This window comes from Crocuta crocuta, unplaced genomic scaffold (assembly GCF_008692635.1).
Source record: "Crocuta crocuta isolate KB4526 unplaced genomic scaffold, BGI_CrCroc_1.0 scaffold56, whole genome shotgun sequence".
Lineage (NCBI taxonomy): Eukaryota > Metazoa > Chordata > Mammalia > Carnivora > Hyaenidae > Crocuta > Crocuta crocuta.
In genome coordinates, this window is record NW_027531334.1 from 6,548,175 (window position 1) to 6,565,530 (window position 17,356).

General features: G+C 39.3%; 1 protein-coding gene across 1 annotated transcript; it reads left to right on the forward strand.

Moving 5' to 3' along the window:
• The first annotated feature begins 8,207 nt into the window (after positions 1-8,207).
• RETNLB (resistin like beta) lies at positions 8,208-16,023 on the forward strand. The gene is made up of 4 exons (XM_077771891.1): positions 8,208-8,322; positions 14,560-14,711; positions 15,192-15,269; positions 15,896-16,023. The coding sequence occupies exons 2-4, from the start codon at positions 14,585-14,587 to the stop codon at positions 16,021-16,023; spliced, it is 333 nt and encodes a 110-aa protein (XP_077628017.1). The 5' UTR covers positions 8,208-8,322; positions 14,560-14,584.
• The last annotated feature ends 1,333 nt before the right edge of the window (positions 16,024-17,356 follow it).

The following is a 17,356-nucleotide window of genomic DNA, read 5'->3' on the forward strand; positions in this document are numbered from 1 at the left end:
CAGGACAAGAGCACAACGTGAGGCTCAAACCCACGGACTGTGAGATCATCACCTGAGCTGAAATGGGACATTTAACTGACTGAGCCATCCAGGTGCCCCCAAAAGACCCCTTTTAAACATTCTTTACACTTCCATGATAGTTGTCATATTTTCTAGTACCCATTTTGAAAACATTTTTCATATTTATTTATCAAAATAAATATTTATTGAGTGAATATTACTAAGGGGCCAGGATCTGGGCTACCAACAAAATTAAACAGTCTTTGCCCTCGTGAGGATTATAGTCTAGTGGGGGGGAAAAACATTAAATAACAGTTCATAGAAATAACTATATATTTACCATTTGTTGAGGGTTAAGATGAAAACATAGAGAAAAATCTCTCCTGTGGAAGTAACACTTATGTGACTTGAAGGAGAGTAGAACTGAATCTGACTGGGAAGGTAAGGGCAAAGACCCCTCCCATGGGGAGCCTTCCAAACTGATATGGGCCTAGTTGGGGGTAGGGTTGGGGGGGCAGCACACATTTCATATAGATATAATTCAACTGTTTAGGAAATAATTCAGTGGAACTAGATTTTACATGCCAAAGCAAAAGGCCTATTTGGTTATTCCTAGAGGACTCAAAACAGCCGCAAAATCTGCCCAAGATTTCATCCAGGAATGAAGAACAAGTAGGGGCAGAAATGCAGATTTGAAGGTCCAGGGGGAAAAGAACAGAATTTCATAATAATTTTATCCTATCCAATCCTGCTCATTCACTAAAAGAATTAGGAAAGGTTTTGTTTGCTACAGATTTGCACTTAGGAAGCATTCCCTGGGTACCATCTGGGGAATGAATTAGGGGGAGCAAGGACACTTTCTGGGAGACCCTTGGGGGATCAGTCACCTTAGGGAAAGATGACAGAAGTCTGGAGGAGGCTTGACAGCAGGAGGGTTGAAAAGAAGTGCAAACATGTGAGATGTAAGTATAAATACATAAACACCAAAAACTGCTTATTAATTTAGTGACACTCTCGAGGGTTTGTTTATTATGCCAGCATCCTTACCCGTTGGAAAAACAGTAAAATATTTTGTGCTATTTTGAATCCTCTGAGCTGTAACTGCCAAGGTGGGATTCAACACCCTGGGATTTTTATTAGGGGGAAGGCCTGAGAAAAGGAAATGGGGAGAGCCAGGCACCAGGGGGAGCTGTGACCTGCAAATGCAAGTCTAACCCTGGGGGTGAAGGAGAGAGTTCCAGGAGCTCCCCCACCATTTAGCAGGGCTCTAGGGCTGGCTCCTTTAGATAGCAATTGCTTTTTTAAACTGCAGCTTTTTTTTTTTTTTCTGTGCCTCAGGGCAGAGACCACTGCTCGTGGTCTCTCAGTACTATTTCTCCCCATTGCAGTTGGCAGCATTGAGGGTGAGGGTTCCCTTCATTACTTTGTCTCCATCTCTCTTGCTCCTCTCTGTGTGGTCTCTCTGTCTTTGGTTGTGCAGATGTTACATCAGCTTTCAGTTCTTTAGGAGGAATTTCTCTGTAAATAGGTATAGATTTTGCATGTCTGTCGAGGAGGTGAGTTTAGGGACTTCCTATGCCTCCATCTTGGACCAGAACACAAAAGGAGTCTGAAAGAAAGAAAGAGAGAAAAAGAGAAAGAGAAAGAAAGAGAAAGAGAAGGAAAAAAGGGAAGGGAAGGGAAGAGAAGGGAAGGGGAGGGAAGGGGAGGGAAGGGGAGGGAAGGAGGGAAGGAGGGAAGGAAGGAAAGAAAGGAAAGGAAAGGAAAGGAAGGAAGGAAGGAAGGAAGAAAAGAAAAGAAAAGAAAAGAAAAGAAAAGAAAAGAAAAGAAAAGAAAAGAAAAGAAAAGAAAAAAGAAATTGCTTGGAAAAACTGTTTTAGCTCCTTAAAATGATGACACTAAGGCCAAGCATGGGCTTTTATATTTATTTCTCCCCCAAAAACAGGCTCAAGTGTATGATTCATCTGAAAGATTTTGCAACTAGAAAATCATAATATGAAATAGAAAGAGACAGCCTCAGGAATGTTGGATAGAATTCTGTTTTCTCAAGTAGGGTCCTTGATTTCAACAATAACCATTCTTCAGGAAGAAAACTCCGAGAAAAGGATAGTGTGTGTCTTTCAAACTCCAGCAAATGCTTTATGAAGAAAATGGAAATTGAGGACCAAGAAATGCAAACCTTAGATGAGCATTTTCCTCTGGGACAAATTAAGTGGTTGGAGGGAAAGCTCTAGATGGGATAGTTTTCTCTTACCTGAGCTGAAGGCCTTCATGGTGCTTCAAGAGGAGATGGAAATCTGGATTTGAATGTGAAAGATCCTACAGTTAAATGTGGACAACTAATTTCATTTTATACAAAATATCATGCAGACCAATCTCTTTAGCCAAAATTTGCCTCCTTTGCATTATTAGACTCTTCCTTTGCTCCCAGTTATGCTTCTACTTCTCCCTTCGTCTCAGGGTCTGTTCAACTCCTGACTTCCTGGGTTCTGACTCCTGCGCTAAATGCCATGCGTGTCTTTGACCTTAATGACAAAATGTTCTCCAAAAACAAGGGTCAAATTCACTTATCAGGTTTTCCAGCTCTTGATCACCATGTTGCCCGGACCTCTAATCCTAGAACCAGACCTCCAGGCCAGACCCCGCAAAGAACAAGCAGACAAGGCTCCACACCAACAAAAAATAACAGCTCCCCAAATACCCTGGCCGCCTGCCAGGTTTGTGCAAGTATAACTTATCATCTTGCTGGTGGCAGAGTGAGATAAATGAGAACTCAGAGGACCAAGAAAAACTAAAGCCTGTCAGGATGGAAGCAAGCTCAGATATCGTGGAGCCTTGGCCCAAATTTGATGCCAAAAGAGAGTGCTGAGGTCACACCCCGGATGTCTTGGTTGGCATCATAAAACTCCAGAAAGATTCAGTGGTTTAAATTCTTCCCTTAATTCTGGTCCAGAAATTCTTAATTCCAAGGAGGAAGTACAGCAGAAAGAAGGAGGAGACCTCAGAGCAGAACTAACTCCTAGACTCTGATTTATGGGCATAACTGCCAGATTTAGGCATGTGGCAAAGGATCATCATTCTTGTATTTGCTGACACAGCTTTGAAGCCTCATCCCCCACTCAGGACTCCTGGCCAGGGCTCAGTATGGAAGACAGAAAATAATAATGGGGACTGATTGTGGAGGAATATGTCAGTGAGTATGACGTTCGTGAAGATTATGCTTGGGGGAGACAAACTGCAAAATATCGAATACTGAAGCTAACAGTTGTCTAAATTCTTTTCACTAATCCCCACGTGCTCCTGCTTGGTATTATAATTAATATCCGTTACCCAGTAGGAGAGGAGAGAGTCAGCAGCCATCACCAGACATCTGGCTTTGGAAGTAGCTTTGCTGCAGAGATTACAACCTGTGCCACTGAATCCAAACAGCATTCATTCTTGGTGGTCTCGAGCATCCTTGCATCCAGAGAAAAGAACCACTTTGCTATTTTTTCATGGTTTAATTATATTATTGCATAAAACATTTTGGCTGTATTACTTTCTGGACTTCCCTGTTTTATAACCAACAGTCCCACTGAAATGTGAAATGCACCTAAAATTAACAAAGGCAATGTCTCATCCCACATCTCTGATTTCATTTAGGCTTGAAGAAGTAGGCCAACATCACATAGAGTACAAAGCATGGGAGCAGAGAGGCCTAGGTTTGCTCCCAGCTCTGCGCCTTCAAAGGTGTTCATTGGTGACCTGAAGTAAGCCACAATAGTTGTCTCGGTCTTAGACTGTGTTGTCCTTTGAATGATGGGGTAGAATTAGATCATCTCCAAAGGCCCTGGTATCTCTAACACTCTACTGATGAACTCAGGCTAACATCTGAGACAGATTCATGAGACTTATCTTCAAGTTTTCATGGCTATAATGAATGGAGTGGATGACTAAGGGCTGAAGTATTGGGAAGATATCTTGGAAATTTCCTCATATAGACATCAGAAGAAATAGTTAACAGAGACTTTTGTACCATTTCTGTTTAATATTCCTTATTTCTATGGACAAGAAATAAAGGTTCTGAGAATATCTTCAAAAATAGTATGGCACTCTCCTCTTCCACCCCTGGAGGTTCCACTGGGTAAGAAAGTGGTGAAAGACACGTGGGAATTTGGCCAAGCACTCCCTTCTGCAGCACTCATGGGAAGGAGGATCCAAGGATTTGCTGACAGCCAGCTAGGGGGCCATTTTGAGCCATCTTCAGATACTCTAGAGACACTGTGCTCTTTCAGTGAGGAAAAGCCACACCTTTTAAAAACAAAAAAAAACAAAAAAACATACTCACTACCTATTTCCTGACCCATTGCAGACCACCACAGTCTTCTCACCAGTCTTCCAAAATGTAAACAATACTGTGGCAGCCATAATGCTTCCATTTACATTTCTGAGGCAATATTTTTAAGATCCTTGAAAACTCAATTGACAACCACAGCCAGCCTATAACTTCATTTTTTAAATTACTCGTTATAGTGCTCTTTCATATCTATTTCTGAGTAGAAATTCACTCCAAAACTCAGTGCTTGAAACAATGATCTATTATTTTTCATGTTTCTGTGGGTTGATGAGAAGGCTTTTTCTGCTAGACTCACTTGGGCTCACTTATTTTGCTGCATTCATCTGGAGAGAGTCTCTGACTCCTTCACTGATGTCTGGCAGTTGGCCCTGGCTGTTGACTGGGGGACCTCAGTTCTCCTCGGTGAGGCCTCTTATCTTCTAGTGGGCTAGACTGGTTTCCTTACATGGTGGTTTCAGGGCAGCACTTCAAGGGAACAAAGTGGAAGCCACAGACTTCTCATGGCCTAACCTCAGAAGTTGTATGTTATTTCTGGCACATCCATTGGTCAAAGCAAGTCACAAGTCCAGATCAGAGTTAGGAGGTGGGGAAATAGACTGTCTCTTGCTAGGAGGCACAGCGAAGTCAAAGAGACATGTATGCAGGAATTGCTGCTCTTTTCACCTCCATCTGCCACAGATAACTTCTACAGTGAGGCAAACCATAAGAGACTCTTAAATACAGAGGACAAACTGAGGATTTATGGATGTGGGAAAAATGGGTGATAGGAACTGAGGAGGGCACTTGTTGGGGTGAGCAGTAGGTGTTTTATTAAGTGATGAATCACTGGATTCTACTCCTGAAGCCAAGACTACACTGTATGTTATCTAATATGAGAATTAAAAAATTTAATAAACAAAACAAAAAATAAAATTATAAAAGATAAAATGATTTAAAAAAGTAAAACAGTACAACCATGGAAAAAGCAGAATGTATCAATAACAATAAATAAGGAAATCAAAATCAGCCTTAATCCCACCACCCCAGGAGAATGACAATTAACATCATCGCCTGTATGCCCAACATTTTTCTACACATCTTTACATCAGGTCAAAAAATACACACTGTTTTGTTCCCTGATTTTTATAACCCAACAGTATGTCCTGAGCATTTCCTTATAATGTACCTAATATCTCCTATTTAATGGGCCATAATTTAATTATGTATTGCAAATATTTTTACTACTATAAATAATCATGTAGTGAAATTTTTTCATATAAATCTCTGTGCATATCTCTGACTATTTCTTTAAGGTTAAGTCCATAAAGTAAAATTGCTAGGTCAAAAGAAATATATATTTTAAAATTTTGAGATATTTTGCTAAATGACCTCCCATAAAAAAGTTAATGTTATGTTCTCAGCAGAGAAATATAAGAAATCACTGTTTCTCTCTTTTCATTAACTCTGGTGAATCTGAGAGGTAAATACTGACATTCATAATTATATTAATTTGTATACCATTGTCAATAATGTTAAACATTTTTTCCATTTTCTCTTACCAACCCAGTCTATTGCTTGTCTCTCCCTCTGGGGATATCAAGAAGAAAGAATGGAGAAGAAGGAGTCTTAATAGAAAGCACTTTCCTTAATAGTCATTATATTCATCTCTTTTTCCTATAGGTAAGTAGTTTACTACAAATGTGAGCACTTAAAAGTGATAAAATAATCATGTCTCATGAGTCAAAGAGACCAGGTCTGGTGGGGAAGAGGAAAAGGGAAGGAAGGAAAAGGGAGGGAGGGAGGGAAGGAAGGAAGGATGGAAGGAAGAAAGGGAGAGGCAGGGAGAAAAAGAGAAGAAAGGAAAAAAATTATGTGCTTAAGAGAAGGTAGAGGTGAAAAAAGAAAGCTAGAATTAATTTAATGAGCAGAGATGGATCAGAGAGGTTTAGAAAATTAATATTGGCTCGATGTCAGTGTAGAACATGGGGTATAAGAACTAGGGAGACTGGGCAACCCATTACTGCATTTGGTATATGCCAGGGTTGACCCTTTTCCACCAAAACTCAGTGATTATCCTTAAAAAATTAACAAAAGATCTTGAAACCTCACGGCATATTTCAACAGCATGGTATATTTCAATAGCACAAGAGACGCTAGTTTCGTCCTCAACTTGAAGCAAAATAGAACCAGATAAAAAGGTAGAATAAATTCATTGGCCAATATTCACCCATTCATTTATTCAGCCAACCAACAACCATTGGTATCTGCCATGTGGCAAATACTCTGTGGGTACTAGAGATATAGAGAAGTATTAAGTAATGATTCTTGTTCCCAAGCAACTTAAAATCTAGCAAATGTTAGGGAAGAGAAACAACTGGGAAGAGAAGAGACACCTAATGGTATCTAATTATTTAGACTATGAACCTATGGTGTATCCACAGTGACTTACACTTACACAGCCTTACACTTTAACATTTGTGGCATTAAACTTGTCTCATCATTAAGAATAAGCCAGAAAATATGGCTTTTTTCCCAAAGCATAACTTAAAGCAAGGCACCTCCAATCCAGAATCTCCCAGATTGTATTTGTTCTCACATCATGACTAACACCAAAAAGGATTCCAGGCTCAGCCACATGCTTTTCCAGAAACAATCTTCCACTGTGAGTCTCTGATCTCTGGCATGAAGCCCAGGTTACTCAGCCCACACTCCCTCCTCCTTAATAACGGGTCATCACTTGGGATCTCAGGTCCTCTTGTGTTAGCAGAACTCAATCAGGACCATCTCAATCCCCAAATTTTGAGTCTAAAGAATTATTTAAGTCCCAAAATGTCATTCTAAACATGAGATTCTAAGGAGTTTAAACTTCAAAGTGAATGTGTTGGAGTCTTGGTTACTCTACTTTCAGGAACCTCTTTGTCCCCTTTATAAATTTGCTTTCCTTCTCCCAGTGACCAGTTCAAATTCCAGAAATCTCAAATCAGTAACTAACCAGATGTTTCCCAATCCCATGTTCTATTCCTGGATACATGAAGATGATTTATTTACCAGTTAGACTTAATTCAGAGATGACGATAGGAATTAGAGCCTGGTATCAGGAAATGCCATCAACATAGAAGTGTATTATAGGTGGCCAAATGACTAGAAGGCAAAAACCAGAAACCTGGTTTTAGAAAGCTGTATTTATTATGTTTGTCATGTTTATCAGCTGCTTATCATATATCACCAATATCATACAGCACAACCATAATCATGTCATTAAAATGTATGTAAATTTATTTTTAATAAGATTTTTTCTGTCTACATACACATATATAGAGAGAGATAGACATACTGAGGCTTCTCAGTTTGTCTCTGATCAGTTCAGCTGCCCTCTTACAACTTAAAGAATTAAAGGGTACATAGTTCCTAAACTTCAGGAGTTATGGTGGATCTTGACTCACCCTACACTCCATTTCACCAACAGACAATCTGAGGTTCTTTCAAAAAAAGCATTCATTGAAGAATCCAATGGCTGAGCATGTACTCCTAGAATTACAGCAGGTGAGATACTACCAAAAGAGATTTCTTTTATTTTTTATTTTTTTAAGTTTATTTATTTTGAGAGAGAGAGAGAGATAGAACAAGCATGGGAGAGACAGAGAGAGAATCCCAAACAAGCACAGAGTCCCCTATTCAGGGCTTGAACTCACCAACTAGAGACCGCGACCTGAGCAGAAACCGAGAGTCAGATGCTTAACCAACTGAGCCACCCAGGACCCCACCAAAAGACCTTTCAATAGCCCTCTACCTTTTACCGCCTCCTCTTGGGCAGTTGGCAGTTTCCACAGGTCTCTCCTTTTTTACAGGGGCTCCCGTCAATCTCCTCCTGGATCCACCCCCTTCCTGAATCAGAACTGTGGAATCCTCCATTGCTTCTCTTTCGCTAGCACACAGGGACAGAGAGATAAAATAACAAGTGGAGAAGAAAGCAAACTAGGATGGCTGCCATTAGAGGTGATCCCAAGGTGAATCTAATAATGCAGACTTGACCTTGACCTGTGTCACCTTTAAACCACTCCACCAAAACTCTGTCTACGTTCAGGAAAATCCACATGTCTGTGCCTCCTCTAGTCTTCACCATGCTTTTACCCCCTTTCTTTTCATTACCTCTTTTCTATTCTCTCCTCCAGATCCTCTTCTTTTATTATCTCCTCCCCAGTGTGGGATCTGCAATAATCTCCACCTAGTATCTCTCTCACCTCTGCTTTTGTCCTTCCCAACAGTTAAGTTTGTTAGCCAAGCATTACCACAAGTAACTTTACAACAAATGCCAACAACATACTATTGTCTATTAGACATTTCCAGCATCCAAAGAACCTAGATGGTCTAATTATTGGCCTTTTGGACAAATAAATTCAGTGAGCCACTCTGGGATACTCTTTTTGGACACTGCAATGCAAATTTTCTTCTTTAATATTTATTTATTTGTTTTAATGTTTATTTATTCTTGAAAGAGAGATAGACAGACAGAGCGTGAGCTGGGGAGGGGCAGAGCAAGAGAGGGACACAGACTCTGAAGCAGGCTCCAGGCTCTGAGCTGTCAGCACAGAGCCAAACTTGAGGCTCAAACTCACAAGCCATGGGATCATGACATGAGTCAAAATCGATGCTTAACCAACTAAGCCATCAAGGTGCCCCGTCAAATTCTCTTCTTATAACTGACTTGAACCTGATTAGAACCCTGATTAGTGAAGAGACTTTATGGTTTCACAGCTAATTGACAGAATCAAATCAAGTTTTATAGAACCAATTTTTTCTCTGCTTGATGGTGTAGAACTCTGCAGTTTTAATCAGGTACCTATGCAACACTTGAGCAGATTCCAAAGATAATTTTTGAGGGATGTATGGCCCTATCTCCAAGAGAACCCATGACTGATCTCTATTCAGGGTGGGTCAGCAGCTCAATTTTTTAAAGTTTTTATTTAAATTCCAGTTACTTAACATACAGTGAAATATTAGTTTCAAGTGCACAATTTAGTGATTCAACACATACAATATCCAGTGCTCATCAATACTAATGCACTGTTTAATCCCTATAACCTATTTAACCCACCTATCCCCACCTCCCCTCTGGTGACCATCAGTTTGTTTTCTATAGTTAAGAGTCTGTTTCTTGTTTTGCCTGCCTCTCATTTTTTTCCCTATGCTCATTTGTTTTATGTCTTCGATTCCACATAGAAGTGAAATCATATGATATTTGTCCTTCTTTGATTGATTTATTTCACTTAGTATTATGCAATCTAGCTCCATCCATGTTGTTACAAATGGCAAGGATATATTTTTTTTTTTATGGCTAGATAATATATATTCTTTATCCATTCATCTGTCAATGGACGCTTGAGTTGTTGCCATAATTTGGCTATTGTGGATAATGCTGCTATAAACATTGGGGTGCACATATCCCTCTGAATTAGTGTGTTTGTAACTTTGGGTAAATATCTCATAGTGCAATTGATGGATTGTAGGGTAATTCTATTTCTAACTTTTTGAGGAGCCTCCAAACTGTTTTCCAAAGTCAGCCTCTCTATTTTTATTTGCATTTCAGTTTTTACATCTAAAATCAACTTGAATGGTTTTTCATGTACTGTCTACAGCATATGAATCCATAAGATGAAATAGCAGCACTTCCATGCCTCATCCGAGAACTAACTCTAGCCAAAAATAGAGCTAGAAACTTGTGTTCAAGAGACCTGCAAACTTCCTGTGGTTATTGGTTTTTCTGGTCTCCTACTATTTTATTCAGAAGCACCATGAGTTTTTAAAAGTTAAACATACATTCAAATGCAATTTATAAACTGTAAACATGTACAAATAAGTTTGCTATAAAACATTAAAACACAAAATGTTACAGAATGAGAAAATTTTAATAAAAAGAGAAGCTCTATTATTTACTTCTAATTACTTTATTACTTCTCCTCTTTCATTCCTAATTTTATTTATTTAGGTCTTCTCTCTCTTGCTCTCTCTTTTTTATTTATGTGTCAGGCTTATCAATTTTGTTTATCTTTTCAAAGAACCAGTTCTTAATTTCATCAGTTTTTTATTTTTATTTTTTAGTCTCTATTTCATTTATTTCTATTCTTATCTTTATTCTTCCTTCTACTTAACTAGGGGTATTTTATATGTCTTCATTTCAATTTTTAAGATAATTTCATAACACCAGAAACATTCAAATTTGCCTTTGAATTTATAACTCCTATCTTACTATACATTCCTGCAGTTAAACAGTATAATTTAAGTAAGCAATGATAGCTCAGTGATTGTAACTAAAAATTATTTTATTTACAGATTTAAATTATCTCTATTTGGTCACCCTATCTGATTATGTAGAGTTTAATTGCATTTAAAAATTTTAATTCGGGGCACCTGGGTGGCTCAGTCAGCTGAGTGTCCAACTTTAGCTCAGGTCCTGATCTCATGGTTCATGAGTTTGAGGAGCACACATAGGGGTCTTTCTGCCCCTCCCTTGCCCATTGTCTCTCTCTCTCTCTGTCTCTGCCTCTCTCTCAAAAATAATAAACATTCAAAAAATTTTTAAATTCAAAAAGTGAATACAGACTGAGTGGTATAATATTTTTTGTCTGATAAGTGCACAAAAATATTATGCTGAATATAAACAATAGCTTTAAAATTAACATTTGGTCTTTTTCACAGTTTTTGTTTGTTGTAAAACTAGAAAATGAATAAAGAAATAATGATTATTATTGATCATTACATAGTTACTAGAAATAGTAAAGATGTAGAGAATGTAAATATGTACATATGAAAAATATATAGAGAAGAGAAGTGTTCTAGTGATGCCCTCCAGGTGTCAAATATGCTAGGCAAATTTGACAAATATGCCACTAACTACAAGTGTTGCCCAAAGGGCATTGTTACTGTCTATGTTGCCCAGGCTCACTGTAACCCAAGCACATTGTCTTGTGATCCTGTTCTCTTTTGTTTCCCTGTGGTTCTCAACAAACCCAGTAGTCAATGCAGTTCAACTCATCTTTAATTGATGTTCTTCTGGTCATCTACTTTCCAGTTGATTTCTTTACCTGGCTCCTTTAAAAAAGTTCTCACTTCTCTTATTAAATTGTCTAGGCTATTATATTCATCTGTGGGTTGATAACTCTCAAATTTATATCTTCAACTCTCACCTTTCCCCCAGACTCCGGAAGTATATGCCCAATTCCCATGTCACAGCTCCACCTGAATGTCTAATAGGCATATTAAATTGACCATGACCAAATATGATTTAATGTTCTTTCCATTATCCATGCTTTCCCCAGGGGTCCTCATTTTAGTAAATGGCATCACTCTTCACTATAATCTTGACCTTTCACTACTCTATTCCTCCTTTACCCCACACCCAGTACATCAGTAAACCCTAATAGGCTCAACCTGCTATATATAACCAAAGTCTACCCAGTTCTCACTCCTGCCCTTACTACCATTGGAGATCTGGAATTCTATAAGAGCTTGCTGCTTGGTTTCCTTGCTTACTTGTTTTATTCTAGACTCTTCCACAGCAGTGGCCTTAGTAAACTTTATAAAATATAAATGATCTTATATAAATAACTCCATCCCTAAGCAGAATGCTCCAATAATTTCCCATCAAATTTACAATAAGTCCAGAGCCCTTATGTTGGTTGACAAGTGCTGTATAAGCAGCCTGGTCCCAGTTGTGTTTTTGACCACTTTTCTCACTTCTCTTTCCTTTACTCATTTTGCTCCCTTCAGACACACTGCTTTTGTTGTGCTCCTTCAACACACCAAGCACCTGCCTGCCTTAGACTCTTTATACTTGCTGGCCCCTTAGCCCAAAACATTTGTCCCAGCTTTTTCTATGGCTTACCCCACGCATCTACAGCTCATTGCTTACAAGTCATCTTTTCTGAGATATCTTCCCTGAACACGTTGCATTATATACAACAACAAAGAAGCATATCCAATTGCCTTACATTCATTTCTTTCCTTCAGGGCACTTTTCAATATCTAACATATTGTATAGTTATTTTCCACCTTAGAGTATGGTCTCAAGAGGGCAAAAACCTTGCCTGTATTGCTCACTGCTGAGTCACCAGAAATGGAATTAGTATAGAGAAACTCTATAGTTATTGAGTTAACAAATGAACTAATCTACCCAATTTTTATACCAAATCCAAGCCTGTGCTCTTTTGTGTTCTCTATTTTTCTTTTATTTCCTCAAGCCTTAGCAGGGAATTAAGGAAGCATCCTTGCCTTTTTGCTGATATCATTGAGCCCCTTCTCAAAGTTTCCTGAGAGACATAGGTAGAAGACATAGCTGTTCCTCAGGGGGCATCTTTAAGGAAAGGAACAGTGAGGCTGGTCACAGCAAAAGTATAGCCAGGCTTCCTCACCTGACAGCCTCCAAGAGTGGTCATCCAACAGCCATTCTCTGCTTCTTCATCTAGCTTTTGAATCATGGGATTAAATCCTGGTGACCATGTGATCCATCCTGGAGACTGTATCATATATGGGTCCAATGATCTTAAATAAGGGATTGTAGAGATCCACTTAGTTTCTCAGCCACTAATGATGTAAAAGGAGGTCATATGACCCAGAACTGAACAATGACATATCAGGGGAAATCTTCTTGAGTTTCTAGAGAGAAATCTGCTTCCAAACTAAAATGGCAAAGCCTCCAGAAGAGAATGGTCTTACCCTAGACTTTCCTTTCTGTGGGGAATAAGTTTAGGAATTCCCTGAGCTTGCACTGATGGGTTAACAAGGCATAAAGTAATAGAAAGCCACAGGATGAATGCATCCAAGATAAGGTAAACAAGATTAGGTAAGCAAGGCAAAAGCCCTCAGTATAGGATAAAGGTGTAGGAATAGGAAATCTCAGGATGAAAACATCCAAGATTAGGTAAACAAGATTAGGTATTCAGGGCGGAAGTGCCGCTCAATTTAGTACAATAGCAGAAAGCTGCTTTCACAGGAACAAAGGACAAAAACAGGCAGATAGGGCTATAGATCCCAGTTGCCCAAAGCTGAGCTAATTAGCAAAAGAAAGCTGACCCTGAGGTACCATTTTCTGTCTTTTTTTTCCCCTAGGCAAGTTTAGGTAAACAGAGGTGGCGCCTCATGTCTGCTGTAAACAACCATCTGCCCAGTGCCTGGATTTTGTTTTGTATTGACCCAAACCCCTAACACCAATATCTTCAAAACTCCCTTTCTTTCACGCCCATAAGTTAACGTTCACGATTTCATTGTCTCTTTGTGCACGTCTATCATACTTGTAAGCCTTCTGATCCTAATAAAAATGGAGCAAGGACTCTTACTCAGGGCTCTTGTCTCCTGGACATTAGCCTCTCTTGCATTTCAATCCTGCATCTGCTCTTTTGCTGGACAAGAGGGAACTCTTGACTGAAGATGTGATACCTGCTACCTTGGGCCTATGAAAAGAGAAGATCAAGGATGAAAATCCAATGAACTAAGGATAGTAGAAAAAAAGGGAAGAGATCAGGCTTGATCTGTAATAAGAACCTTTAATCAAACACTATGCTTCTGGTTAAGTAAATAGTATACTTCCTTGTTTGCAAACCAGTGCTAATCATGTTTTCGGTTACTTTTTCACAAACTAGATTATTCGGGGACAATAAAATGATGTCTAAACAGGTGACAGATAGGGCCCTCACTCAGCTGACCATAAAGTCACCTCTTGATGATGAAGGATCAAACAAGAGATGTATTATATGGGGCAGTTAACAGAAGGCTCAGGTGACGGCCTTATCAGGTTGCCAAGAAGAAAGGAAGGGAAGAATACAAAGGCGGGAGGACTCCCCTTGGCAGAGAACCAGAACAAGGGCAACTGTTGCTTATCACGGACTCACTGAAGTTTATCACAGTTGTGTGTCACACCCAAGCAAGCAGTTCTTTGAAATTGAACTAGGGCATGTGTTTGTACGTATGTGTTTTCTTAGGTGTTGAGAGGTGCCTAGGTCAGTTACCACAGGGTATAAAATATCTTTTCCTGCTCAGCCTTTGCAGACTTCTTCTGAACTCATCTGTGAGTGATTTCTCTGCAGCCATTCTCCCTGATTCTTCAAACAGCTTGGAGAGATCCAGACTCTTCCATACTGGCACTGATTTTCTCCTATCTGTTCTCTCTTAAGGCTCTTCATGTGGTCTTTCCCCTTCCTTTTTGACCATAGTGGAGCTCAGAGATCTCAGTGTTCTATCTTTCCTCCCAGCCCCAGGACACTGCTGTTCTACAGGATGAAGCCTACCTCTTGCTTCCTTCTCATTCTCGTCCTCCTTCTCCAGCTGATGATCCCAGGATATGCTCAGTGTTCCTTGGACTCCATCATGGATAAAAAGATAAAAGAAGCTCTCACTGGCTTAGGTAACTGACTGAGGGCAGGGAGTGGGAGAGAACCCCTGATCATGCCACTTATTCCTAAACCTAACTTCTTCTCAGTCCCATCCCCAGCTTCCAGCTCCTATTAAGTCTACTCAAGCTTAATCTTCCAACCAGGGCTTTTTCTACTCCCATATCCCATCAGACTCCTGGCTAAAATTTCAGGTTTCCCTGATGATAATGAGCCTGATGATGATGGTAGTGAGGATGCAGATAGTTATAATTTATGGACACTCATTATGAATGAGATATAATGCAAAAATTTACAGTGATGACCTCACTTAATTTCCACTTTATGAAGTAAGTACAACTATTACTTTATTTTATAGATGAGAAAACCAAACTTTAAAACCTAGTGAGTATCATGATTATGGACACAGTGATACCTCTGAGGTAAAAGAGATTTGGAGGGGGATTATGGGAGACAGATATCATAGGCAATACCCCTCCTTCTCTCCTATTCAGAGTTAAATACCATCCCAGCAAAGAAGATTTCATGTACCAGTATCTTTAGCTCAGGCAGACTGTCTTCCTGCCCTGCGGGTAAGTAACTTCATGAGGAGGAATGGTAAGATGCCCTGCGCCCTCCTCATCCATCCCCTGGCACCTACACCTTCCCCTTGCCTTGTATTAGCCTGAAGCTGAGTTTTAACCTCTGGTTCCCAGTGATCTCTTGCCCATTGTTTCCCTTAACGGTGCTACTGAGGGCACTTGGGTTTCTGTCTCTTCCCTTATCACCTCCCCTTCATGACCTCACATACCAGCCCTCCCTCTTTTCATTGTCCTGTTATGATCTGTCACCTACCGTTCCCCTGTCCTTCATCTTTCTTTCCTGATCTATGCCCTTGTTTTGGTAAGTAGGGACAGCACAGAGGTAACTATATCATGAATCTATAGAAAGGAATGCCCAGGCCCTTCACTTTCACAGGCCTCTTCCATGACCCTATACCTAAGTTTGTTTTGGTGATTTTTGTATTTTTTTCCTTAAAGAGGACTCTCAAAATCAAATTAGCTTTTAGTCCCACAAAACTTACAGCTACACCTGAGCTGCACAGATATGGAAAATGGTAGGCATGCACCTCTCTCCTCTCAAAATCCGAGGGTTTTTGACATCTGTGTCTCATCTTTTGCAAAGGGTTCTGACATCTGTGTCTCATGTGTCCATATAGGAATGGTTGTCACCGGCTGTGCCTGTGGCTATGGCTGCGGTTCCTGGGATATCCGGGGGGAAACCACGTGCCACTGCCAGTGCAGCACTATAGACTGGACCACTGCCCGCTGCTGCCACCTGACCTGAGGGGGAGGAGGATGAGAACCCAACTGTGTGACAATGACTGTAATGAAACTATACACCAAATAGGAAACCTGACTCAACCTGTCCCTTTCATTTGTTGCAACCTGCTTCTTGGGTAGTAAAGACAATTTTTTTTGTGTCTCTCTGTGTTTGTATTTTTGATATTATAGTTCCTGGTTTAGAATTCCTCTAGCCAGAAAATTTCTCCAGTGTCCCAATTACTCCATCTAAGCAAGGATCAGTAAAAATATGGGGAGAATGGGGAAAACTGAGATTGATATTCCAGCCTCCTGTTCCCTCATTGCTTAGCAAAAGGACAATGACTATGCCAGACATTTTGCTTGGCCATAGAAGTACAGGGAAAGAAAATAATATGCATGTCCTATGAGGCTCACTGAATAGAACAGTGGGTTCCAAACTACGTGCCAGCAGATTTTTCAAGGTGGAGGAAGGCAAGGGTACTTTTGAAAGAATAAATTTCTAGATTTCTGGCTTGTTTATATATGGTTTCCTAAACCTATGTGTCAAAGATCTATTTTGATCAAAGTGATTAATTTGCCATTGTCTTTCTCCCCCATAGCAAAACAAAAAGACAGCATTTACCTGCCATTGAACCTTACCATAACTCATCACACGGGGATATAAATATCTCCAGAATGGAAAGGAATGATCCAAAATACCAGCACCAATGTTGAGTGATCCGGTGACTGGGTAGCAAGTCCTTTCACAAGTTGCAGGACTTTCAGTGTTTGGTGCAATATCAAAAGAGGGTATCATCCAGGTATCAATTGGTAGACCACCAAAAATAATTTTACTAATAAGTTTCAGTATGATTTTTAACAAATAACTCAAAAGGAATTCAAACAAATTGAATGATATTACTATAATATAATTTTTCCCTTCCTACATACTTAATTATGAAGTAATTATCTCAAAGCTTATAAATATGAAAAGAAAAGAAAAATATATTGGCTCTAAATTTCATCTCTCTCTAGGATTATTTATTCATGGATAAATAAATTACTCAAGGAAAAAAAAAAAACAGCTCCATCTCTCTCATTTAACAATTACATTTCCAAAATATACCACTGGTGTTTATTACTTATCAGTGTTATGGATGTTTGTTCAATTGTGTGCTATTAATCAGTGTAATAATAACTCAATACCCCTACTTATGGCAAGAAGAATGAGTATTTGAAAACAGAAACCAAAATCATGTCAAATTTTTGTCCAAATTACACATTCTAGTGACTTCTCATTACACAGAATATAAAATCCAAAGTGTATATATATATATAAAAAAATATATAAATACACTATAATAATATATATAAAT

What these genes read in the sequence shown, in the direction of transcription:
- RETNLB (XM_077771891.1), top strand. Translation starts at nt 14,585, where the DNA reads ATGAAGCCTACCTCTTGCTTCCTTCTCATTCTCGTCCTCCTTCTCCAG. An exon ending in AGAAGCTCTCACTGGCTTAG is followed by an intron (nt 14,712 to 15,191) that starts GTAACTGACTGA and finishes TCTCCTATTCAG; the next exon opens with AGTTAAATACCATCCCAGCA. An exon ending in ACTGTCTTCCTGCCCTGCGG is followed by an intron (nt 15,270 to 15,895) that starts GTAAGTAACTTC and finishes GTGTCCATATAG; the next exon opens with GAATGGTTGTCACCGGCTGT.